The 25,600-nt window shown below is 50.8% G+C and overlaps 3 protein-coding genes across 7 annotated transcripts in view; 1 reads left to right on the top strand and 2 right to left on the bottom strand.

Annotated features, from left to right (window-relative positions):
* The window catches only part of PRKX (protein kinase cAMP-dependent X-linked catalytic subunit), a 321,391-nt gene that overhangs the window by 23,575 nt on the left and 272,216 nt on the right, over positions 1-25,600 (bottom strand). The window lies entirely within an intron of this gene.
* ARSH (arylsulfatase family member H) overlaps positions 1-25,600 on the top strand; it is a 53,845-nt gene that overhangs the window by 1,680 nt on the left and 26,565 nt on the right. The gene's annotated exons all lie outside the window — the stretch shown is intronic.
* ARSL (arylsulfatase L) lies at positions 812-17,275 on the bottom strand. Of its 4 annotated transcripts, none has more exons than XR_009450750.1 (10): positions 17,209-17,275; positions 14,374-14,495; positions 12,473-12,595; positions 11,105-11,528; positions 7,997-8,133; positions 6,367-6,501; positions 4,474-4,636; positions 2,548-2,669; positions 999-1,686; positions 812-830 (listed from the first exon to the last, which is right to left on the bottom strand). XR_009450750.1 is itself a non-coding variant. In XM_059680000.1 (10 exons), the coding sequence occupies exons 1-10, from the start codon at positions 17,229-17,231 to the stop codon at positions 1,325-1,327; spliced, it is 1,770 nt and encodes a 589-aa protein (XP_059535983.1). In that variant the 5' UTR covers positions 17,232-17,257; the 3' UTR covers positions 956-1,324. The 4 variants fall into 4 exon arrangements, 2 of the variants coding, with proteins under 2 accessions (XP_059535983.1, XP_059535982.1); XR_009450749.1 differs by lacking the exon at positions 812-830 and adding an exon at positions 857-922; XM_059680000.1 differs by lacking the exon at positions 812-830 and adding an exon at positions 15,629-15,787 and having other exon boundaries at positions 956-1,686; positions 17,209-17,257.

The raw sequence follows: 25,600 nt of genomic DNA, 5'->3' as shown, positions 1-25,600 counted from the left end.
AATTTTGATAGAAAACACAGGTTCATCATGAAAAATTGTAAATTTTTTATTGATTCGTAAAGGACACAGTCTAGGGTTATGTGTGGAATAGCAGATCGGGTCCCTGGCCTCCCCGGCTCTGCTGGCACAGACGCAAAGCCGCGGTCTTCATTGGTCTTCCTGGTCCCTGCTCCCGGGCCGTCATTGGTACCTGGTGATGCTGATCGAATCGAAGGGATTGACATCCAAGGGCAACAGGTATTAGAATCTGATTCAATAAACCGGGTCCAATCAGGCTTTTATGTTTTGTTGTTGTTGTTAATGCTCGCGCAGAATTCCAATCTTGCGTGAATTTTGGGACACCCTTTATATGTAGATATATTGATTAGAGAGAGGGAGAGAGAGAAACATCCATGATGAGTGAGACTCCTGGATCAGCGGCCTCCTGCCCGGCTTGATCCCCAGTGTGGGGCGTGCAGGAGGCAGCCAGTCCATGATGTTTCTCTCTCTCTATCCCACTCCCTCTCTCTCTCAAAATCAATAAAATTTGACTTTTGCAGCAATTAAATAGTGTAAGGACCCCGGCTGGTGTGGCTCAGGGGTTGAGCGTGGACCTAGGAACCAGGAGGTCAGGGTTCGATTCCCGGTCAAGGGCACAGGCCCGGGTTGCCGGCTCGATCCCCAGTGGGGGGCGTGCAGGAGGCAGCCGGTCCATGATTCTCGCTCATCGTGGATGTTTCTCTTCTTTCCTCTCCGAAATCAATTAAAATAAAGAAAAAGACAGTGACGAATCTATGTTCTTTAATGTTGGGCCCATCCAGTCCGCATCACTGGCCTGTTGAATTATTCGCCTGTTGCGTCATTCGCCTGTTGCATTGCCTGTTGCGTCACTGGCCTATTGTGCCACCCGCCTGTTGCGTCACTGGCCTGTTGCATTACCGGCCTGTTGCGTCATTCGCCTGTTGCATTGCCTGTTGCGTCATTCACCTGTTGCGTCACTTGACTGTTGCGTCATTCACCTTTTGCATCACCTATCGCATCACTCGCCTATTGTGCCACTAGCCTATTGCGTCACTGGCCTGTTGGCGTCATTCGCCTGTTGCGTCACTCCCCTGCTGCGTGGCCTGGGCAGCCCTCACGGGCACCTTTTACTAAACGGAGACCGTCCAGGACTGTCCCATCGCCTCCCCTTCTTGTCAGCATCGCCCCGGCTCTGCAGCGCCCCCCCCCCCACCCCCACCCAAGGGCGCCCGGACGTCCCAGCGGCCTCTGATTCCATCCCCGATGGACGGAGACATCCCGGCCCCCCGGCAACCCGGGCGCCCCCTGGCGGCCGCGTGCGCGGTCACTGTCCGCCCCCTTCGCGGCTGCACCCGCACCCGGGCAGCCCCCCGCAGCAGGGCTGCAGCCACGGCCGCCAGGTGTTGCGGGGCCCGTCCAGCTGCAGGGGGACCCCGGGACCCAGGGTCCGGCGGTGGCGCTCCACGGCCCGCGCCACGCGCGCCAGCACCCGGTGGAACGCGGGCTCCGTGTCCGGGGTCAGGGCGCGCGCCTCCGAGGGGTCCCGGGCGAGGTCGTAGAGCAACGGGGGGTCGTGGCGGGTCACCCCGGACCCCGAGCAGGGGCAGACCCCGCGCCCGTAGCAGGCCGCCGCGCCCTCGGGGTGGAACACGGGCGTCTGGTAATGCACCTTCCATATGGCGCCTCCTAGAGGGAGAGGCAGGAATTACAGTGGGCCCGGCCCGTGTGGCTCAGTGGATAGAGCCTGGGCCTGCAGAATGAAGGGTCCGGGGTTCGATTCCCGGTCAAGGGCACGTGCCCGGGTTGCGGGCTCCATCCCCAACCGGCAGGGGGCGCGCAGGAGGCGGCCGATGCATGATTCTCTCTCATCATGGATGTTTCTCTCTCTCTCCCTCTCCCTTCCTCTCTGAAATCAATAAATAAATATATTTTATTTAAAAATAATAAATAAATAAATAAGTAAGCAAGCAAGCAAGGGAGCCCTGGCCGGTGTGGCTCAGTGGGTAGAGCCTCGACCTGCAGACTGAAGGGTCCCGGGTTCGATTCCCGGTCAAAGGCACGTGCCTGGGTGGCGGGCTCCAGCCCCAACCGGCAGGGGGCGTGCAGGAGGCGGCCGGTCCATGATTCTCTCTCATCATGGATATTTCTCTCTCTCTCTCCCTCTCCCTTCCTCTCTGAAATCAATAAAATCTATATAAATTTTTTAAAAAGAGAAATAAAAGCAAACACATAAAAATATCCTCAAATAAATATTAGCAAGAAAAAGCCAAGCCAAGCCATGCGCCTGAAAATAATGCACTTGCAAGGTTAGGGTCCGGCGCGCACACAGGCGTGCACGTGGGAGCGTGTGCATGTATGTGCAGGCATGTGAGTGTGCATACGTCATGCCTAACCCACGGGTCACACCCCGTCTCCCAGAACAAAGCCATGATTGGCAGCTGGGAGGAGGTGACGACCTCCAAGCACCTAACAGCGGAGCCACCGTGAAAATGAGCTTCCGGCAGAAGCGGAGGGGAGGGGGGTCAGGGTGCCTCCTGGGCCACTCACGGTCTCGCTGGTGCCACCGGGCCGCGTGCAGAAACTTCTCGCAGTAATGCATCAGGAACTCGTGGTCCGAGTGCCGGGCGGTCCCCAGCAGCAAGGGCAGCAGGTCCCGGCCGTCTATCACCCTGCAGACGGCACCCCGGAGACGCAGGGTTGGGGTAGCGCTCGCGTGCGTGCGCGTGCGTGGAAAATTAGCGCAAAACTTGGCGAGCTGAGGGGCGCAGGGGCGCAGCCAGCCACCGGCTTGGCTACAAAGAGCATCTTTGATTAAATGCTCAGGAGGCAACGGATGGTTCGGTTCATATTATTGTGCATCGAGTGCAAAAATAAGCTGCCCGGCCCAGCCTGGGTGGCTCAGTGGTTGAGCGTCATCCACCTAGGAACCAGGAGGTCCCGGGTTCGATTCCCGGTCAAGGGCACAGGCCCGGGTTGCGGGCTCCATCCCCAGTAGGGGGTGTGCAGGAGGCGGCCGATCCATGATTCTCTCTCATGGTTGATGTTTCTGTCTCTCCCTCTCTCTGAAATAAATTAAAAATATATATATTTTATAAAGTCTATAGTGATAACAGGGTCATTTGCTACTTAGACCGGATGTCTTTCAGACAAAGCCGGGGTGGTGGGGCTGAGGCAGAGGTGGTTAGGGGCGATCAGGCTGGCAGGGGAGAGCAGTTAGGGGCGATCAGGCCGGCAGGGGAGGGCAGTTAGGGGCGATGAGGCCGGCAGGGGAGGGCAGTTAGGGGCGATGAGGCCGGCAGGGGAGGGCAGTTAGGGGCGATCAGGCCAGCAGGGGACGGCAGTTAGGGGGTTCAGGCCGGCAGGGGAGGGCAGTTAGGGGCGATCAGGCCGGCAGGGCAGGGGAGTTAGGGGCGATCGGGCCGGCAGGGGAGGGCAGTTAGGGGCGACCGGGCCGGCAGGGGAGGGCAGTTGGGGGCGACCAGGCCGGCAGGGGAGGGCAGTTAGGGGCGACCAGGCCGGCAGGGGAGGGCAGTTAGGGGCGACCAGGCCGGCAGGGGAGGGCAGTTAGGGGCGACCAGGCCGGCAGGGGAGGGCAGTTAGGGGCGACCAGGCCGGCAGGGGAGGGCAGTTAGGGGCGACCAGGCCGGCAGGGGAGGGCAGTTAGGGGCGATCAGGCCGGCAGGGGAGGGCAGTTAGGGGCGATCAGGCCGGCAGGGGAGGGCAGTTAGGGGCGATCAGGCCGGCAGGGGAGGGCAGTTAGGGGCGATCAGGCCGGCAGGGGAGGGCGTTAGGGGGCGATCAGGCTGGCAGGGGAGGGAAGTTAGGGGCGATCAGGCCGGCAGGGGAGGGCAGTTAGGGGCGATCAGGCCGGCTGGGGAGGGCAGTTAGGAGCGATCAGGCCGGCAGGGGAGGGCAGTTAGGGGCGATCAGGCTGGCAGGGGAGCAGTTAGGAGCCAGCGGTCCTGGATTGCGAGAGCGCTGTCAGGGATCGGGCCTAAACCGGCAGTCAGGCATCCCCAAGGTGTCCCAGGTTGGAGAGGGTGCAGTCCGGGCTGAGGGCCCCCCCCCCACACACACACAGACACTGCCATGCATGAATTTCATGCACTGGGCCTCTGGTATTTTTTATAAAATATAAAATAAAATAAAATAAATAAAATAAAATAAAATAAAATAATAAAATAAATAAAATAAAATTAAATAAATAAATAAATAAAATAAAATAAATAAAATAAAATAAAATAAAATAAAATAAAATAAAATAAAAAAATAATAAAATAAAATAAAATAAAATAAAATAAAATAAAGGAGATACTTGATCCCAGGATAACATGACCGGAACCCTGAGTCCGTTCCCAGACCCCGACTTCACGGACACTCTACATGCACCACGTGACAGGGGCAGGGACATGGCACATACATGTTGTCTGTGTGCAACACTGAATGGTCGTTTCGGGAAAGGCTGCCCGGTACCTGTCTTGGGGCGTCTCGCCGCCCCCCAGCCGGACCACGGTGGGGAACACGTCCATCAGGCTGGTGGGCTCGTGGACCTCCCGGCCGGCGGGCAGCACCCCGGGCCACCGGAATATCCCGGGGACCCGGATCCCGCCTTCCCAGCCGCCCATGCCTTTGCCACCTGCAAGGAAATGACGTCGTGAGCAATCGCCAGCGGACTGTGCAGTCTATTTTTATTTTATTTTTTAAAAATACGTTCTTAATGATTTTTCCCCCTTTTTTTTAGAGAGAGAGAGAGGAAGGGAGAGGGATACAGAGATAAAAACATTGATGAGCCCTGACTGGTGTGGCTCAGTGGACAGAGCGTCGGCCTGCGGACTGAAGGGTCCCGGGTTCGATTCCGGTCAAGGGCATGTACCTGGGTTGCGGGCACATCCCCGGTAGGGGGCATGCAGGAGGCAGCTGATCGATGTTTCTCTCTCATCGATGTTTCTAACTCTCTATTTCCCTCCCCTCCTCTCTGTCAAAAAATCAATAAAATATATTTTAAAAATAATCGATACGAAACATTGATGAGCTGCCTTCGGCAAGATCGTGCCCGCAACCTGGACACTTGCTCTGAGCCAGGTAACACAAGAGCCTAGATATTGTCAACTGTATTGAACAGAAATAGGAAAGAAACAAATACGTAACTATATCCATGTTGGTCTTTTTTTTAAAAATAGATTTTATTGATTTCAGAGAGGAAGGGACAGAGAGAGAGAAACATCCATGAGGAAAGAGAATCATGGACCGGCTGCCTCCTGCACGCCCCCGACTGGGGATGGAGCCCGCAACCCGGGCATGTGCCCTTGACCGGGAATCGAACCCATGACCTCCTGGTTTCTGGGTCGACGCTCTACCACTGATCCACCCAGCCGGCCGGCAGGGGAGAGCAGTTAGGGGTGATCAGGCCAACAGGGGAGCAGTTAGGGGTGATCAGGCCAGCAGGGGAGCAGTTAGGGGTGATCAGGCCAGCAGGGGAGCAGTTAGGGGCCATCAGGCCGGCAGGGGAGGGCAGTTAGGGGTGATCAGGCCAGCAGGGGAGGGCAGTTAGGGGCGATCAGGCCGGCAGGGGAGAACAGTTAGGGGCGATCAGGCCAGCAGGGGAGCAGTTAGGGGCGATCAGGCCGGCAGGGGAGCAGTTAGGGGTGATCAGACCAGCAGGGGAGCAGTTAGGGGCCATCAGGCCGGCAGGGGAGCAGTTAGGGGCGATCAGGCCGGCAGGGGAGAACAGTTAGGGGCGATCAGGCATGTAGGCAGGTGAGCTGTTAGGAGCCAGTATCCTTGGATTGTGAGAGGGATGTCCAACCAGCAGTGAGACATCCCCTTGGGGGTCCTGGATTGGAGAGGTTGCAGGCTGGGCTGAGGGACACCCCCCCACCCTTGCACGAATTTCGTGCACTGGGCCTCTAGTTCGATAAGAAAGATTAAAACAAGAAAATAAAAAAAACAATTAAAAGAAAAAAGAAACGAATCAAATTTGATCATGAGAAATTGTCATTTCTACCCTCGATAGAAAAGCAAACCTCTTGCCCGGCCTGTGTGGCTCAGTGGTGAGCATCGACCTGTGAACCAGGAGGTCCTGGGTTCGATTCCCGGTCCAGGGCACAGGCCCGGGTTGCCGGCTCGATCCCCAGCAGGAGGCGTGCAGGAGGCAGCCGGTCCATGATTCTCTCTCATCCTGGATGTTTCTCTCTCTCTCTCTTCCTCTCCCTTCCTCAGTAAAAATATATTCAAGGAAATAATAGAAGAAAAATCCTTGGTTAGCAGGATTTTCTGTCTTAAGGAGATGGCTCCGTTCCGGGGAAGGGCTGGAATGAGGAGGGAAGACCACCCTCCCCAAGAATTCAGGGTACCCCTCACACTTACCCTTATAGATCCCGTTCCAGCCCCCATACTGGTGGGGTCCCAGTTGAGCCTCCAAAGACCCCCCATGATCCGACGTAAAATACATGAGGGTCCTGTTGGTGAGGCCTTCCCTCTCCAGGACACCAAGGATCCGCCCTGCAGAGAACGGATGCATTTGGACCAATCGACACAGGCGACTGTCTGCCCGGCCGGTGTGGCTCAGTGGTTGAGCGTCGACCTAGGAACCAGAAGGTCGGGGTTCGATTCCCGTTCCAGGGCACAGGCCCGGGTTGCAGGCTCCATCCCCAGTCGGGGGCGAGCAGGAGGCGGCCTGTCCATGATTCTCTCTCATCATGGATGTGTGTCTCTCCCCCTCTTTTTTTCCTCTCTGAAATCAGTCAAAATCTATTTTTAAAAAATAAAAAAAAAATGAACAAAACACATGAATGTTGGTCTTTTATTCCCGACAATCTGGGGGCATGGGTTAAAAGGGCTTAGTTGCTGGGTAGGAGGTCGGTATTATATACACGGCCCTCTCTTCCCTTAAAAAGCTATTCTTGCCCTGGACCACCTGGCTCCGTGGTTGAGTGTTGACCTAGGAACCAGGAGGTCAGGGTTCGAATCCAGGTAGACGGCACACACCTGGGTTGTGGGCTCGATCCCCAGTAGGGGGCGTGCTGTAGGCAGCCGATCAATAATTCTCTCTTATCATGGATGTTTCTCTCTCTCCCTCTCCCTTCCTCTCTCTGAAATCAATACAATATATAACTATATCTATATCTATATCTATATCTATATCTATATCTATATCTATATCTATCTATATCTATCTATATCTATATCTATATCTATATCTATATCTATATCTATATCTATATCTATATCTATATCTATATCCATATCTATATCTATATCCATATCTATATCTATATCTATATCATCTATATCTATATCCATATCCATATCCATATCCATATCTATATCTATATCTATATCATCTATATCTGTATCTATCTCTATCTCTATCTCTATCTCTATCTCTATATCTATATCTATATCTATATCATCTATATCTGTATCTATCTCTATCTCTATATCTCTATATCTATATCTATATCTATATCTATATCTATATCTATATCTATATCTATATCTATATCTATATCTATATCTATATCTATCTATCTAATAAAAACAAGACATAACAGTGAAAGCTTCACGTTGAGACAAAAGAAAATTACACACATAAAAATGAAGGGACCGGGAAGGTCTAAGACAGAGGCTGATGATGGTGTTGGCGTTGGGTATCTATTGGTGAAAAATGGTCTTAAATGGTGGCTCTAACTTCCTTTAAGTTATACAAAGATATCGCACCCAATCTCCCCCGATTCCCTGCTGTACAGTTCACCATACCCAAGACATGGAAACAACCTAACGGTCCCCCAGTGGGTGAAGGCATTAAAAAGCGGTGGTATGTCCATACCGTGGAATAGTATACAGCCAGGAAAAAGGAAAAAGATCCAGCCAAATGCAACAGCATGGATGGCCCTTGAGGGCATGATGGTGACATAAGGAAACCAAATACCGTATGATGTCATGTATATGTGGAATCCAATAAGAGAAAATAAAATTTAATCTGGCTCTGACTCACCCACCATCCAGTCCATCTCCTCGACATTGTCTCCATAGAGCCCGTGGCGGCTTCTCCCACGGAAATTCTCTGTGGTGATGAGAGGGGTGTGGACGTGCAGAAAGGACACGAAGAGAAGGAACGGTCCTTGCTTGTTCCTAGAAATAAATACCATGGGAGCACAGTGTTTTGGGTTTTTATTTTGGCGCCTGGCTGGTGTGGCTCAGTGGTTGAGCGTCAGCATAGGAACCAGGAAGTCATAATCCGATTTTCGGTCAAGGGCACAGGCCCGGGTTGTGGGCTCCATCCCCAGTATGGGGCGTGCAGGAGGCGGCCGATCCATGATTCTCTCTCATCATGGATGTTTCTCTCTCTAAAAAATAATAATAAAACAATTAGCCATAGAGGGGGGTGGGTAGAGGCTGGGAGGAGGGGGGAAATGGGAGACATCTGTAATACCATCTATTTCCTATATTTAAGCCTCAGTGTCCATCTGTTCGACCGTCCGACCGGTAGCTATGACACACACTGACAACCAGGGGGCAGACACTCCAACCTGTAGCTATGACCCTCATTGATCACCAGGGGGCAGACGCTCCAGCCAGTAGCTATGACGTGCACTGACCACCAGGGGGCAGACACTCCGACCGGTAGCTATGACACGCACTGACCACCAGGGGGCAGACCGACTGGTCGCTATGACGTGCCCTGACCACCAGGGGGCAGACGCTCCGACCGGTCGCTATGACGCACACTGACCACCAGGGGGCAGACGCTCCGACCGGTAGCTATGACGTGCACTGACCACCAGGGGGCAGACGCTCCGGCCGGTAGCTATGACGTGCACTGACCACCAGGGGGCAGACCGACTTTTCGCTATGACTTGCCCTGACCACCAGGGGGCAGACCGACTGGTCGCTATGACTTGCCCTGACCACCAGGGGGCAGACTGACTGGTCGCTATGACGTGCACTGACCACCAGGGGGCAGACCGACTGGTCGCTATGACTTGCCCTGACCACCAGGGGGCAGACTGACTGGTCGCTATGACGTGCACTGACCACCAGGGGGCAGACGCTCCGACCGGTAGCTATGACGTGCACTGACCACCAGGGGGCAGGCACTCCGACTGGTAGCTATGACGTGCACTGACCACCAGGGGGCAGACCGACTGGTCGCTATGACTTGCCCTGACCACCAGGGGGCAGACTGACTGGTCGCTATGACGTGCACTGACCACCAGGGGGCAGACGCTCCGACCGGTAGCTATGACGTGCACTGACCACCAGGGGGCAGGCACTCCGACTGGTAGCTATGACGTGCACTGACCACCAGGGGGCAGGCACTCCGACTGGTAGCTATGACTTGCCCTGACCACCAGGGGGCAGACTGACTGGTCGCTATGACGTGCACTGACCACCAGGGGGCAGGCACTCCGACTGGTAGCTATGACGTGCACTGACCACCAGGGGGCAGACCGACTGGTCGCTATGACTTGCCCTGACCACCAGGGGGCAGACCGACTGGTCGCTATGACGTGCACTGACCACCAGGGGGCAGACGCTCCGACCGGTAGCTATGACGTGCACTGACCACCAGGGGGCAGACCGACTGGTCGCTATGACTTGCCCTGACCACCAGGGGGCAGACCGACTGGTCGCTATGACGTGCACTGACCACCAGGGGGCAGACGCTCCGACCGGTAGCTATGACGTGCACTGACCACCAGGGGGCAGACCGACTGGTCGCTATGACTTGCCCTGACCACCAGGGGGCAGACTGACTGGTCGCTATGACGTGCACTGACCACCAGGGGGCAGACGCTCCGACCGGTAGCTATGACGTGCACTGACCACCAGGGGGCAGGCACTCCGACTGGTAGCTATGACGCGCACTGACCACCAGGGGGCAGACCGACCGGTAGCTATGACGTGCCCTGACCACCAGGGGGCAGACCGACCGGTAGCTATGACGTGCCCTGACCACCAGGGGGCAGACCGACCGGTAGCTATGACACACACTGACCACCAGGGGGCAGACACTCAATGCAGAAGCTTTGGTGACTTGGCAGCTGTAGTTCTCTGGTGACACCCCCAGAACCAGAGAGGAGGGAGCCCGATTCCGGGGTGTGTCACCCGAGAACCGCCCTCTCGCCATCTGGGACCCCTCGGGGGATGTCGGGGAGCCGGTTTCGGCCCGAACCCCACGGGCCAGGCCGAGGGATCCTCATTGGTGCACAAATCATTCAACAATAAAAAACAAAAAAATAGCAAAAAAAAAAATGGCCATTGCCATGGCTAGGTCCTTCCTGAAATATTAGTCTTTGCTGCTCAACCCACAAGAAGCAAATGAGAGACTGTTTTTGAGTCTGAGGCTCTTTCCTGGGGCGGCGTTTCCCCTCGGAAAGTCTGTTGAAGGAAATCAATGCTGGTTTTATGCATCCTTTTTTTTCTCTCTCCCCGAATACCGTCATCCTTTTATGTATTTTAAAAAATATATCTTTATTGATTTCCGAGAGAGGAAGGAAGACGGAGAGAGAGGAACGCCCATGATGAGAGAGAATCATGGACCGGCTGCCTCCTGCACGCCCCCTACTGGGGATCGAGCCCACAACCCGGGCCTGTGCCCTTGACCGGGAATCGAACCCGGGACCCTTCAGTCCGCAGGCTGACGCTCCATGCACTGAGCCAAACCAGCTAGGGCTCCATTGATTTTTAGAGAGAGTGGAAGGGATGGGGAGAGACAGAGAGAGAGAGAGAGAGAGAGAGAGAGAGAGAGAGAGAGAGAAATATCGACGTGAGAGACACACATCCATTGGTTGCCTCCTACACACGCCCTGACCAGGCCTGCGGGTGGAGCCTGCAACCGAGGCCCGTGCTCTTGACCAGGAATCGAACCCGCGACCCTTCAGTCCGCGGGCAGACGCTCTACCCACTGAGCCACACCAGCCAGGGCCCTCACGGCTCATGTGAACCAAACCTGTCTTTTTGGACCTGGCACACATCACCATGGGAACACTCAGGACAGAAAAAAAATTCTGAATATCGTCTCCTCACGAACGAGAGCTCTGAGTCGGACCTGCCCCCATCTCCCCCCGTCCCCCTCCCCCCCACCCCCCCGGGCTCTCACCGTTGGATAAAGGACGAGACCTCCGTGAGCATGAGGGACGTCGTCCTGGAGAAGTTCATGGGCTGCTCCGTGAGGCCGTGGTTCCTCATCAGGAAGCAGTCCGCGCGGACGATGAGCACGCCCAGGACGTGCGAAGAGATAAACAACAAGGTGGAGGCAATGACCGAGCAGATGACGGGCGCCCAGGAGACCGGGAGGAGGCCGGTGCGTTTCCCAGCGGCGAGCGTGAGGGCCGCGCCGGCCGCGATTTGCACGGCGACGTGGAGTGTGCGCTCCAGGCCGGCGCGCTTCTCCGAGATGTCCCAGAGGGCGCAGTCGCCCATCATGGAAAAGGGCATCCCGTAGAAATGGTCGAATCCGTGGCGGAGGGGGTGGTGGCAGTGGTCGGTCGAGGATTCACAGTTGAGACCCAGGTGCCATTTTCCTAAGAAAGCAAGAATTGTGGGTTTCTATGCCCGGCTGGTGTGGCTCAGTGGTTGAGCGTCGACCTAGGAACCAGGAGGTCCCGGGTTCGATTCCCGGTCAAGGGCACCTGCCCGGGTTGCGGGCTCGATCCCCAGTAGGGGGCGTGCAGGAGGCAGCCGATCCATGATTCTCTCTCATCATGGATGTTTCTCTCTCTCCTTCTCCCCCTCCCTTCCTCTCTGAAATCAATAAAAATATTAAAAAATAAATCATAAACAATTATTACTATAACATAGTAATGATTCGAGTCCCCCATATATTTTTTATATATATATATATTTTTATTGATTTCAGCGAGAAAGGGAGAGGGAGAGAGAGAAAGAGAGACATCAATGATGAGAATCACAGATCGGCTGCCTCCTGCATGTCCCCTACTGGGGGTCAAGCCACTGGGGAGGTAGATATAGATATGTAGATAGAGATAGAGAGATAGATATAAATATAGATATTGATCATGATCACTTGGTCTCATTTCAAGAAATTATCATCCTTGCCCGGCCAGTGTTGCTCAGTGGTTGAGCGCCGACCTATGAACCAGGAGGTCAGGGTTCGATTCCCCGTCAGGACACATGCCCGGGGGGGGTGGGCTCGATGACCAGGAGGGGATGCTGTGGTTCTTCATCAGAACGCAGTCCGCGTGCGAAGAGATAAAGAAAAAGGTGGTCGCAATGATCGACCAGATGAGGGGGCACCCATGGGATGGAGAGGAGGCGGGTGTGCCTCCCAGCGGCCAGGGTCAGGGCCTTGCGGGCCACGGTTTTCGCACAGAAGTTCTCTCTCTCTCTCTCTCTCTCTCTCTCTCTCTCTCTCTCTCTCCCGCCCTTCTACTCTCTGAAATCAATAAAAACACGTTAAAGAAATACACAGAGAAACGACGTTCTGAAAGCTTGGAAACATACACACCGATCAGTCCCGTGGCATAGCCGCGATCCTTCAGTATCTTCGCAAACGTCGTCTCATTGGCCGGAAGGCCGCCCGGGACTGCCGCCCACTGGAGAACGCGGGAGCCGTCGCTGGACACCATGCCTTTCGGGGGATCGTTTTATAAACAAACGTTACCATCACGCACTGATTTTTATTCTTGTCGCAATTTTTCCACTTAAAAAAATGAGCATTTCCCCAATGACAATTCACGGTCAGTATTATATACAAGTGGCCTGGTGCATGGATTCATGCGCCTTGAAAGGGAATTAGTGCCGAAACCGGTGTGGCTCAGTGGATAGAGTGTCGGCCTGCGGACTGAAGGGTCCCGGGTTCGATTCCCGGTCAAGGGCATGGACCTGGGTTGTGGGCACATCCCCAGTGGGGGGTGTGCAGGAGGCAGCTGATCGATGTTTCTCTCTCATCGATGTTTCTAACTCTCTGTCCCTCTCCCTTCCTCTCTGTAAAAAATCAAGAAAAAATATATTTTTTTTAAAAAAAGGGAATTAGCTAGAAGAAAGATTCATGTGGTAATTACGTGACTGCAAAAAATTACATGTCAAAATAGTGTCTATCATGCTAGTGGCCCAGTGCACGAATTCGTGCACGATTGGGGTTCCTCGGCCTGGCCGGCGATCTGGGGCGATCGGGGCAGATTGGGGTCGGTCGGCCGGGGGGAGGGACCATGGTAGGTTGGCTGGCTGTGGGGGGGTGGCTGTGGGAGTGCACTGACCACCAGGGGGCAGCTCCAGCGTTGAACGTCTGCCCCCTGGTGGTCAGTGCATGTCATACCGACTTGTCATAATGGTTGGTTAGGCTTTTGTATATAGAGAAAGTATTGTAAACGGTGAGAGCTTTATATGTATCGCGCATGCGTGGGCTAACATTTATTTTTTTATGTTTTTAAATATTTTATTGATTTTTCACAGAGAGGAAGGGAGAGGGATAGAGAGTTAGAAACATCGATGAGAGAGAAACATCGATCAGCTGCCTCTTGCACGCCCCCCACTGGGGATGTGCCCGCAACTCAGGTACATGCCCTTGACCGGAATCGAACCCGGGACCCTTGAGTCCGCAGGCCGATGCTCTATCCACTGAGCCACACCGGTTAGGGCTCAACAATGATGTTTAAATTGCTAGTGTGTGTCATATGTACCGTCTGGCCGGTGGGCGGACGGTCGGTCGGACATACGGTCGGTCACTTAGCCTCTTATATATATTGATGAGTTTCAGATGGTGGTTAGACGTGTATATAATTTATAAAGTGAACCCCCAATATTTCCACTGCCCACCTGGCACTATATATAGTTATTACAATACTAGAGGCCCGGTGCACGAAATTCATGCAATCGTGGCAGGGGGGGGATCCCTTAGTTCGGATTGCAAGAGGGCGCAGGCCAGGCAGAGGGACCCCACTGGTGCACAATTGGGGCCAGAGAGGGACCACAGGAGGTCTCCAGGGCGTGTCTGGCCCATGTCGCTCAGTCCTGATTGGCTGGTCCCCAGCAGCAAGCTCACCTACCAGTTGGAGCATCTGCCCCCTGGTGGTCAGTGCACGTCACAGCGACTGGTTGACCCGTCGACTGTCTGCCCCCTGGTGGTCAGGGCACGTCACAGCGACTGGTCGACCGGTCGACTGTCTGCCCCCTGGTGGTCAGTGCACGTCATAGCGACTGGTCGACCGGTCGACTGTCTGCCCCCTGGTGGTCAGTGCACGTCATAGCGACTGGTCGAAAGGTCGCCTGTCTAGCCCCCTGGTGGTCACTGCACGTCATAGCAACTGGTCGAAAGGTCGACTGTCTAGCCCCTTTCTCTCTAAAAACCAATAAAAACATAACCTTGGTGGAGCATGCCTCGGCGGCCAGACACAAGGAAGGACTCACCCGATCGCAAGGGGTACCTGCCCGTGAGGAAGGCAGCGCGACTTGGGGTGCAGACGGAAGCCGCGGCGAGGTGCTGGGTGAGCCGCACGCCATCCTGGGCGAGGCGGTCGATGTTTGGGGTCCTGAGGGAGGGAGACGAGAATGATTTCCTTCCTTCAGCAATGAAAGCAGTGGCTTCCCCGTCAATATCTGAGGGTCATCACTGAATGCATGAGGGTGGCCTGGCTGGTGTGGCTCAGTGGTTGAGCATCGACCTATGAACCAGGAGGTCACGGTTTAATTCCCTGTCAAAGATACATGCCCGGGTTGGGGGCTCCATCCCCAGTAAGGGGCGTGCAGGAGGCAGCCGATACATGATTCTCTCTCATCTTGGATATTTCTATCTCTCTCTCTCCCTCTCCTTTCCTTACTCTCTAAAATCAATAAAAACAGGCGAATCTTACGGTTTTAAAATATATTTTCATTTTAAAATCGAGCCGTGACCTCCTGGTTCATGGGTCGACGCTCAACCACTGAGGAACACCAGCCGGGCAAAACATGTTAATCTTAAGAAAGAAAGAAGGAAAGAAAGGAAAAAAGGAAAAGGAGAAAGACAGCCCTAACCGGTTTGGCTCAGTGGCTAGAGCGTCGGCCTGCGGACTCAAGGGTCCCGGGTTCGATTCCAGTCAAGGGCATGTACCTGGGTTGCGGGCACATCCCCAGTAGGGGGCGTGCAGGAGGCAGCTGATCGATGTTACTCTCTCATCGATGTTTCTAACTCTCTATCCCTCTCCCTTCCTCTCTAAAAAAATTCAATAAAATATATTTTTAAAAAAAAGGAGAAAGAAAGAAAATGAGAGGAAAAAATAAAAGAAAAAGAATGAGATAGAAAGAAAGAAAAGAAAGAAAAAGAGAAAAACATAAAAGAAATAAAGAAAGGAAGGAAAGAAAAAGAAAACAGAAAAGAAAGACAAAAAAAGATAAAAAAAGAAACAAGAAGGAAAAATAAAAAAAGAAAGACAATGAAAAAAATAGGAAGAAATAAAAAAGAACAGAAAGAAAGAGAGAGAGAAGTACCCCCGCATGGGACGCATTTGAGTTGGGGGTGTCGCGAGCCCAGGCAGATAGCGGGATGCGGGGTGCTTAAGGGTGTGTGCAGAATTCTCTTCACATCCCCATTGGCCAATTCCAGGTTCAGTGAATCCCCCCAGGGGTCAGGGGGTCAGGGGTCCCCCCATTGGGGCAACACCCGGGGGCGCGATGATCTCCTTCTTGCCTGATGGTGGTGTTGCCATAACAGCCGACGTCCCCGATGCCTAGGTCGTCCGCCATCAGCAGAAGGATGTTGGGACGCGAGGCGGGTACATCCCTAGCGTCGGACGGCCTCGAACCCAGGATGCTGATGGTCACGGCGAGCCAGGCCCTGCAAAGCAAGCTGACAAAGGCATGCTTAGCGTTTCTTTTCTTTTCTTTTCTTTTTTCTTTTCTTTTTTCTTTTCTTTTCTTTTCTTTTCTTTTCTTTTCTTTTCTTTTCTTTTCCTTTCCTTTCCTTTCCTTTCCTTTCCTTTCCTTTTCTCTCTCTCTCTCTCTCTCTCTCTCTCTCTCTCTCTCTCTCTCTCTCTTTTCTCATTGATTTTAGAGACGGAGAGAGAGGGAGGGAGAGAGAAACATCGATAATGAGAGAGAATCATGCAGGATTGTGGGCGGGCACCAGGGCATGTCTGGCCCGTCTCGCTGAGTTGCAATCAGCCAGACCCCAGCAGCAAGCTAACCTACTGGTCAGAGCGTCTGCCCCCTGGTGGTCAGTGCACGTCATAGCGACTGGTCGACCGGTCGGCTGTCTGCCCCCTGGTGGTCAGTGCACGTCATAGCGACTGGTCGACCTGTTGACTGTCTGCCCCCTGGTGGTCAGTGCACGTCACAGCGACTGGTCGACCGGTCGACTGTCTGCCCCCTGGTGGTCAGTGCACGTCACAGCGACTGGTCGACCCGTCGACTGTCTGCCCCCTGGTGGTCAGTGCACGTGAGAGCGACTGGTCGACCCGACTGTCTGCCCCCTGGTGGTCAGTGCACGTCATAGCGACTGGTCGACCGGTTGACCGTCTGGCCCCTGGTGGTCAGTGCACGTCACAGCGACTGGTCGACCCGTCGACTGTCTGCCCCCTCGTGGTCAGTGCACGTCATAGCGACTGGTTGACCTGTTGACTGTCTGCCCCCTGGTGGTCAGTGCACGTCATAGCGACTGGTCGACCCGTCGACTGTCTGTCCCCTGGTGGTCAGTGCACGTCACAGCGACTGGTCGACCGGTCGACTGTCTGCCCCCTGGTGGTCAGTGCACATCAGAGGGACTGGTCGACCCGACTGTCTGCCCCCTGGTGGTCAGTGCACGTCATAGCAACCAGTCCACCGGTCGACTGTCTGCCCCCTGGTGGTCAGTGCACGTCATAGCAATTGGTTGAGCAGCCTTAGCATATCATTAGCATATTACGGTTTGATTGGTTGAACGGCGGACCGGTCGACTGGATATTTAGCATATTAGGCTTTTATTATATAGGATTGATTTCAAAGAGGAAGGGACAGAGAGAGATAGAAACATCCATGACGAGAGAGAATCATGGACCGGTTGCCTCCTGCACGCCCCCTGCTGGGGATGGAGCCCGCAACCCGGGCATGTGCCCTTGACCGGGAATCGAACCCGGGACCTCATGGTTCCTCGGTCGATGCTCAGCCACCGAGCCACAAGCAATGCTTCAAGAAAAATGATTTTTTTTGTTCCTGGCGCATTTGGTAACGGGGACGTGGAGACGTGCGGAGGCCGACATGGGAGACTGGTGGCTGCGCCGTGTCCCTTCCTACCTGGAACGTTCCGGATGTAACATGTTCACTTTCTTGCTTCTCGTCTCCTGTGAGGAGAAAAGAGACCAGTCAGGACACAGGCAGCCGGTGGCTGTTTCTCTCTCATCATTCACGCTTCTCTCTCTTTCTCTCTCTCTCTCTCTCTCTCTCTCTCTCTCTCTCTCTCTCTCTCTCTCTCTCTCTCTCTCTCCCCCTTCCTCCCTGAAGTCAATAAAAATATGTATGTATCTATGAAGGAAAAAACGTTACACTTAAAATCCTTTTCATCTTGAAATAATGAAGGTTTATGGCATGTACTATTATTATAGGTCAGATCATTTTTTCTTGAATAATTGGTGTTTATTGCATGTAACATCATCCTATTTAAGATCACGTTTCTTGAGATATTAAGGTTCATTGCGTGTAACATTATTATTATATTTAAAATCATTTTTCTTGAAATAAAAGAAATAAAAATAATAAATTCAAACCAAAAAGAAAAAAGGAAAAAACAAAACAATGCCATAGCCAGTGCAGCTCAGTGGATAGAGCGTCGGCCTGCGGACTGAAGGGTCTTGGGTTCGATTCCCGGTCAAGGGCACAGGCCCGGGTTGCAGGCTCGGTCCCCAGTAGGGGGCGTGCAGGAGGCGGCCGATCCATGATTCTCTCTCATCATGGATGTTTCTCTTTCTCTTCCTCTCCCTTCCTCTCTGGAAGCAATAAAAATATATTTAAAAATATTCTATAGAATAAAAGCCTAATTTGCTAATTGCCTCTTTGACTGGGAGTTGGACCGGGAGTTTGACTGGGAGGTGGGGAGAGCCGGCTGGCTGGCTGGAGCCCAACAGGCATGAATTCATGCACCCAGCCTCTAATATATATATATATATAATGTATTTTTAAAAGGTTGACAACCTTCAGAAAAAAGGAAAACAAGCAAAAATTTTAAAGATTTCTTTTCGTTTTAATTATATATATATATATATATATATATATATATATATATATATATATATATATATATATATATTAAAATATTGATTTCTTTTTTTAATATATTTTATTGATTTTTTTACAGAGAGGAAGGGAGAGGGATAGAGAGTTGGAAACATCGACGAGAGGGAAACATCGATCAGCTGCCTCCTGCACGCCCCCTACTGGAGATGTGCCCGCAACCCAGGTAACATGCCCCTGACCGGGAATCGAACCCGGGACCCTCCAGTCCGCAGGCCGACGCTCTACCCACTGAGCCACACCGGCCAGGGCCGATTTCTTCATTTTGGGTTGGAAAAGTGGGGGCAGCAGCGTCTGATACACGGGGGCGTCTTATACGCGGAAAAATATGGTATATTTCAAAGAAAAGAGAAGAAAAAATCAGCAGAGGGTAGGAGGCCGGCCCACGGGTTTGGAGGTGGGGGGCAGACGCGGAGGCGTTAATGCCACAAATATGAACCTCGACTCTGAATTACGTCGGCGGACCTCACGCCCCAGCCCACGGCCGGCCAGCTGCGGCTCGGGAGCCACCTGCGGCTCTTGGGCCCCTTGCGGGCGGCTCTTCCTCAGCCTTAGGCGTCCCCTCATGAAGTGAATCGCCGTGGACCTGCCTGTATAGTTTAAGTTTAAAAAATCCGGCTTTCCAAAGGAATTTCAATCGTCGTCCTGTCGATATTGGGCTCCGTTGACGGATGGGTTTGCCGACCACTGGCTGGATGGATAGCATAGTCCGCGATCCTGTGACGTGTAGGGACCCTGAAGAGGCCGAGAGAGACGCTAAAAACCCAGCCAGGCCTTTCTGGAACATTCCAAAGCCGTTTGCGAACCCCCCCGGGCATTGCAAACACCTGCCACGACATTAGGAACAAACACACAGAATTTCCGGAGGATAATGAGGCCCAGAAATCAAGGATTTTTTTTTTTTTAAAAAAAAGATTCCCAGGTGATTCGAAGGTGCAGCCAAGGTTGAGAACCACTGCTCTCAAGTCAATAAATCAATAGCCCTGGCTGGTGTGGCTCAGTGGGTAGAGCGTCGGCCGTGCGGACCGAAGGGTCCCGGGTTCGAATCCCGGTCAAGGGCACAGGCCCGGGTTGCGGGTTCGATCCCCAACCAGTAGGGGGCGTGCAGGAGGCGGCCGGTCCATGATTCTCTCTCCTCGTGGATGTGTCTCTCTCCCTTCCTCTCTTCTCTAAAAATCAATAGCAACATATTTATTTTTTTTTAAAAAAAATAAAACATAGAAGGATATTCTGTATGCATTGCATCACTCAATCGTCTATTCATCTCCAGGCACGGAAGGTTCCGGACTAGTTTTATTTCCTTTCTAGTTCTCCCCGTATTTCCCTACACCTTTGAAGATGAGAAAAAAGGGAAATCATATGAAATTTCTGCACCACCCTGAGTCAAAACTACGTTCTTGCCCGGCCAGTGTGGCCCAGTGGTTAAGCGTCGACCTAGGAACCAGGAGGTCCCGGGTTCGATTCCCGGTCAAGGGCACAGGCCCGGGTTGCGGGCTCCATCCCCAGTCGGGGACGTGCAGGAGGCGGCCAGTCCCTGATTCTCTCTCATCCTGGATGTTTTTTTTCTCTCTCTCTCTCTCCCTCTCCCTTCCTCGCTGAAGTCAATGAAAAATATATTAAAAAAATAAAATTTAAAAAAAAGCAGAAAGAACGAATCAAGTCAAAGTTTAAATGAAATAAATTATAAGAATAGGAACCAGACATTTTAAAATCCAATCCAGGACCTGGCCAACCCCTCCCATCATTGCTGGAGACCCACTGGATGGCAAGAATGATTTAAGCTCAGGAAACCCATAAATTGGACAGTCTCATCACATTTCATTTTTAAGATTTTTAAAAATATTTTTTTTATGGATTTCAGAGAGGAAGGGAGAGGGAGAAACACCCATGATGAGAGAGAATCGTGGACCGGCCGCCTCCTGCGCGCCCCCGACTGGGGACCGAGCCCGCAACCCGGGCCTGTGCCCTTGAGCGGGATTCGAACCCGGGACCCTTCCGTCCGCAGGCCGACGCTCTACCCACTGAGCCACACCGGCCGGGGCTGAGTCAAACGTTTCACAATCACCTCCATCGCTTGGCAACGCGTCCTGTGCGTGGTCCCAGGTCCCACGCGGTTCAGGGTTCGAGCTCTGGAGAGGGGGCCGCCCGCAGATGACGGAGACAAGAAATAATAATTTGGGAATTGGGGGGCCGGGGTGGGGGGCACCTCCAGGACTCCTGGACTCTGGCTCAGGCCTCCCCCACCCTTTTGTTGAGTTTGGGATCCACCCATAGCCCTTTCGGCCTTGGGCGGAAAGTTCCGGAAAGTTCCAGAAACAGACGGACTATCTTATCAGGAAGGATTTACTGGAGTCTCTGGTGAGCCCAATATCCACAGGGCGAAGATGGCAATCTCTTTTCGGAGCCGAATTTTTTAAACTTAAACTATACGGGCCGGTCCGGTGTGATTCACGGAATGAGGGGGCGCCCCAGGCTGAGGAAGAGCCGCGCGCAAGGGGGCCAGAGAGCCGCCGGTGGCTCGCGAGCCGCGGTTGGCCGGCCACGGGGTGGGGGGAGGGGGGGACCCTGGACTCCAACGGTGGGTGCCCAGCCCTGACCTTCGCCGGGGCTCAAGGGTCGCCAGCGGTCAGGGCTCCTGGACTGGGCGGGTAAGAAGGGTTTCGTCAGCCCCGGCCGGTGTGGCTCAGTGGGTAGAGCGTCGGCCGGCGGACTGGAGGGTCCCGGGTTCGATTCCCGGTCGAGGGCACGTGCCCGGGTCGCGATGTGATAATATTACATGCAGTAAACGTGATAATATCTCAAGAAAAACTATTTTAAATAGAATAATGTTCCATGCAAAAAACTAATATTTCAAGAATCGATTTTAAATATAATAATGTTACTTGCAATCAACAGCAATTATTCAAGGGAAACGATCTTAGATATAATGTTACTTGCAGTAAACGTTATAATATCTCAAGAAAAAACGATTTTAAATATAGTCATGCTACATGCAATAAACATTAATATTAATACTTCAAGAAAATCGATTTTAAATAGAGTAATGTTACTTGCAACCAACAGCAATTATTCAAGGAAAACGATCTTAGATATAATAATGTTCCATGCAATACACATTAATATTTCAGGAAAATCGATTTTAAATAGAGTAATGTTGCTTGCAATAAACTCAAATTATTCAATGAAAACTATCTTAGATATAATGCTACATGCAATAAACAGTAATATGAATAGGTCAAGAAAAACGATTTAAATATAATAATGCTACGTGCAATAAACATTAATATTTCAAGAATCGATTTTCAATAGAGTAGTGTTACTTGCAATCAACACCAATTATTCAAGGGAAACGATCTTAGATATAATGTTACTTGCAGTAAACGTTATATCTCAAGAAAAAGATTTTAAATATAGTCATGCTACATGCAATAAACATTAATATTAATACTTGAAGAAAAACGATTTAAATATAATAATGTTCCAAGCAATAACCATTAATACGTCAAGAAAATCGATTTTAAATAGAGTAATGCTACATGCAATAAACATTAATATTAATATTTCAAGAAAATCGATTTTAAATAGATTAATGTTACTTGCAATCAACACCAATTATTCAAGGAAAAACGATCTTAGATATAATAATGTTACATGCAGTAAACGTTATAATATCTCAAGAAAAAACGATTTTAAATATAGTCATGCTACATGCAATAAACATTAATATGAATACGTCAAGAAAAACGATTTTAAATATAGTCATGCTACATGCAATAAACATTAATATTAATACTTCAAGAAAATCGATTTTAAATAGATTAATGTTACTTGCAATCAACACCAATTATTCAAGGAAAAACGATCTTAGATATAATAATGTTACATGCAGTAAACGTTATAATATCTCAAGAAAAAACGATTTTAAATATAGTCATGCTACATGCAATAAACATTAATATGAATACGTCAAGAAAAACGATTTAAATATAATAATGTTCCATGCAATAACCATTAATATTGCAAGAAAATCCATTTTAAATAGATTAATGTTTCTTGCAATCAACACCAATTATTCAAGGAAAACGATCTTAGATATAATAATGTTACATGCAGTAAACGTTATAATATCTCAAGAAAAACGATTTTACATAGAGTCATGCTACATGCAATAAACATTAATATGAATACGTCAAGAAAATCGATTTTAAATAGAGTCATGCTACATGCAATAAACATTAATATTAAAACTTGAAGAAAATCGATTTAAATGTAATAATGCTACATGCAATCAACACTAGTTATTCAGGAAAAACCATCTTAAATATAATAATAATACATGCAAATAAACAGTGTGATATCTCAGGAAAAACGATTTAAATATAATCATGTCCCAGGCAATAAACATCGATATGTCAAGAAAAGCAGTTTTAAGTATAATAACGCCACGCGCAGTAAACACCAGCGATCCAAGAGAAACGAATTAAAATATAATAATAATACCCCACGCAGTCACCATGAATATTGCAAGAATAAAAGGATTTCCAGCAGAAGAATAAAGAATTATTTTTTTAAAAAAATAAAATCCATCATTCCCAGGGCGCACGCAGGGCACCCAGCGATCCCGGGGTGCTGGCCGGACAGGCGTGGGGTCCCCTGCCAGCCCCCCCCGACCCCCCAAAATAGCAAGCGAGTTACCTGAACCCGTGACCTGGCTCCCTTGCAGGACCTGGAGGTCTGGGTGCCTCCGGGCCCCACCGCGCATGTGCAGTGGGAGCTGACTCACCCTCCAGACACACAGGGAACCCAGCCCCCGGGGGTGTGGCTCAGTGGATAGAGCGTCCGCCTGCGGACTCGAGGGTCCCGGGTTCGAGTCCCTCAAGGCCCAGGTGGTGGATTCGACCTCCCCCCCACCAGCAGGGGGCGTGCGGGAGGCAGTGATGGTTCTATCCCTCTCTCCCTCTCCCTTCTCTGAAATCAATGAAAATATACACTTAAATCAATAAAATCAAGAAACAGAATTCCCAGCGATTGGCTTAAAAGAATAAATAAAATAAGTTAAAAAGAGAATTCCAATAAATGAAGAATTCCAGCCCCAGCCAGTGTGGCTCAGTGGATAGAGCGTCGGCCTGCGGACTCGAGGGTCACGGGTTCGAGTCCCTCAAGGCCCAGGTGGTGGACTCGACCCCCTCCCCACCAGCAGGGGGCGTGCAGGAGGCAGCTGACCCATGATTCTCTCTCCTCATGGATGGTTCTATCCCTGTCTCCCTCTCCCTTCTCTGAAATCAATGAAAATATACACTTAAATCAATAAAATCAATAAACAGAATTCCCAGCAATTGGCTTGGCCTCAGTGGATAGCTTAAAAGAATAAATAAAATAAATTAAAAAGAGAATTCCAATAAATGAAGAATTCCAGCCCCAGCCAGTGTGGCTCAGTGGATAGAGCGTCGGCCTGCGGACTCGAGGGTCCCGGGTTCGAGTCCCTCAAGGCCCAGGTGGTGGACTCCACCTCCCCCCCACCAGCAAGGGGGCGTGCGGGAGGCAGTGATGGTTCTATCCCTGTCTCGCTTCTCTGAAATCAATGAAAATATACATTTAAATCAATAAAATCAATAAGCAGAATTCCCAGCTATTGGCTTGGCCTCAGTGGATAGCTTAAAAGAATAAATAAAATAAATTAAAAAGAGAATTCCAATAAATAAAGAATTCCAGCCCCAGCCAGTGTGGCTCAGTGGATAGAGCGTCGGCCTGCGTACTCGAGGGTCCCGGGTTCGAGTCCCTCAAGGCCCAGGATGTGGCTGGACCCCCTCCCCACCAGCAGGGGGCGTGCAGGAGGCAGCTGACCCATGATTCTCTCTCCTCATGGATGGTTCTATCCCTGTCTCCCTCTCCCTTCTCTGAAATCAATGAAAATATACATTTAAATCAATAAAATCAATAAGCAGAATTCCCAGCAATTGGCTTGGCCTCAGTGGATAGCTTAAAAGAATAAATAAAATAAATTAAAAAGAGAATTCCAATAAATAAAGAATTCCAGCCCCAGCCAGTGTGGCTCAGTGGATAGAGCGTCGGCCTGCGGACTCGAGGGTCCCGGGTTCGAGTCCCTCAAGGCCCAGGTGGTGGACTCCACCTCCCCCCCACCAGCAAGGGGGCGTGCGGGAGGCAGTGATGGTTCTATCCCTGTCTCGCTTCTCTGAAATCAATGAAAATATACATTTAAATCAATAAAATCAATAAGCAGAATTCCCAGCAATTGGCTTGGCCTCAGTGGATAGCTTAAAAGAATAAATAAAATAAATTAAAAAGAGAATTCCAATAAATAAAGAATTCCAGCCCCAGCCAGTGTGGCTCAGTGGATAGAGCGTCGGCCTGCGGACTCGAGGGTCCCGGGTTCGAGTCCCTCAAGGCCCAGGATGTGGCTGGACCCCCCCAGTAGGGGTCGTGCAGGAGGCAGCCGACCCATGATTGATTCTCATCATAAATGTTTCTCTCTCTCTGCCTCTCCCCTTTCTCTCTGAAATCATTAATAATTAATAATAAAATAAATGAATTCATTGCCACCATTTCTATCTCTGAAAACAATAAACAACATATATATATAACTGTGTCTCCCTCTCCCTTCCTCTGTGAAATCAATAAAGATATATTTTATAATATAATGAATGAAAAATATGTTTTATCATCCATTAAAAATAAATTTTATAACGGAATCAGTAAAATATATTACTATAAAATATATTTTTGTTGATCCTATTATAAAATATATTTTCATGGATGATAAAATGTTTTTTATTGATTATAAATATGTTATTATATTATGAAATATATTTTTGTTGATTATATTATAAAATATATATTTTTTAAACGTATTTTTTTATTGATTTATACGAAACGAGAATTCCAGCCCTAGCCGGTTCGGAGCGAGAGCACCGTCCTGAGGCCTTAGGGGCCCCCAGTTTAAAAGAATAAATAAAACGAATTAAATAAGGAAGCCCAGCCCCAGCCAGCGTGGCTCAGTGGATAGAGCGCCGGCCTGCGAGCTGCAGGGTCCCGGGTTCGATTCCCATGTCAGGGCTCGACCCCCAGCAGGGGGCGTGCAGGAGGCAGCCGACCCGTGATTCTCTCTCATCACGGATGTTTCTATTCCTCTCTGAAATCAATTTAAAAAAAATATATCTATATATATATTTTATAATATAATCAATGAAAAAGATATGATTATAATTCCAGCAGTCGGCTCGGCTCGGTGGATAGCTTGAAAGGATAAATCAAACGAGTTAAACGCAGAATCCCAATTCAATAAGGAATCCCAGCCCCAGCCAGTGCGGCTCAGTGGATAGCGCGCCGGGTCCCGGGTTCGAGTCCCGCCGAGGGCACCTACCTGGGTGGCCAGCAGGGG

Source organism: Myotis daubentonii, chromosome X, assembly GCF_963259705.1.
Source record: "Myotis daubentonii chromosome X, mMyoDau2.1, whole genome shotgun sequence".
NCBI lineage: Eukaryota > Metazoa > Chordata > Mammalia > Chiroptera > Vespertilionidae > Myotis > Myotis daubentonii.
Note: the sequence above shows the minus strand (reverse complement) of the source record. Positions and strands in the feature narration are given on the sequence as shown.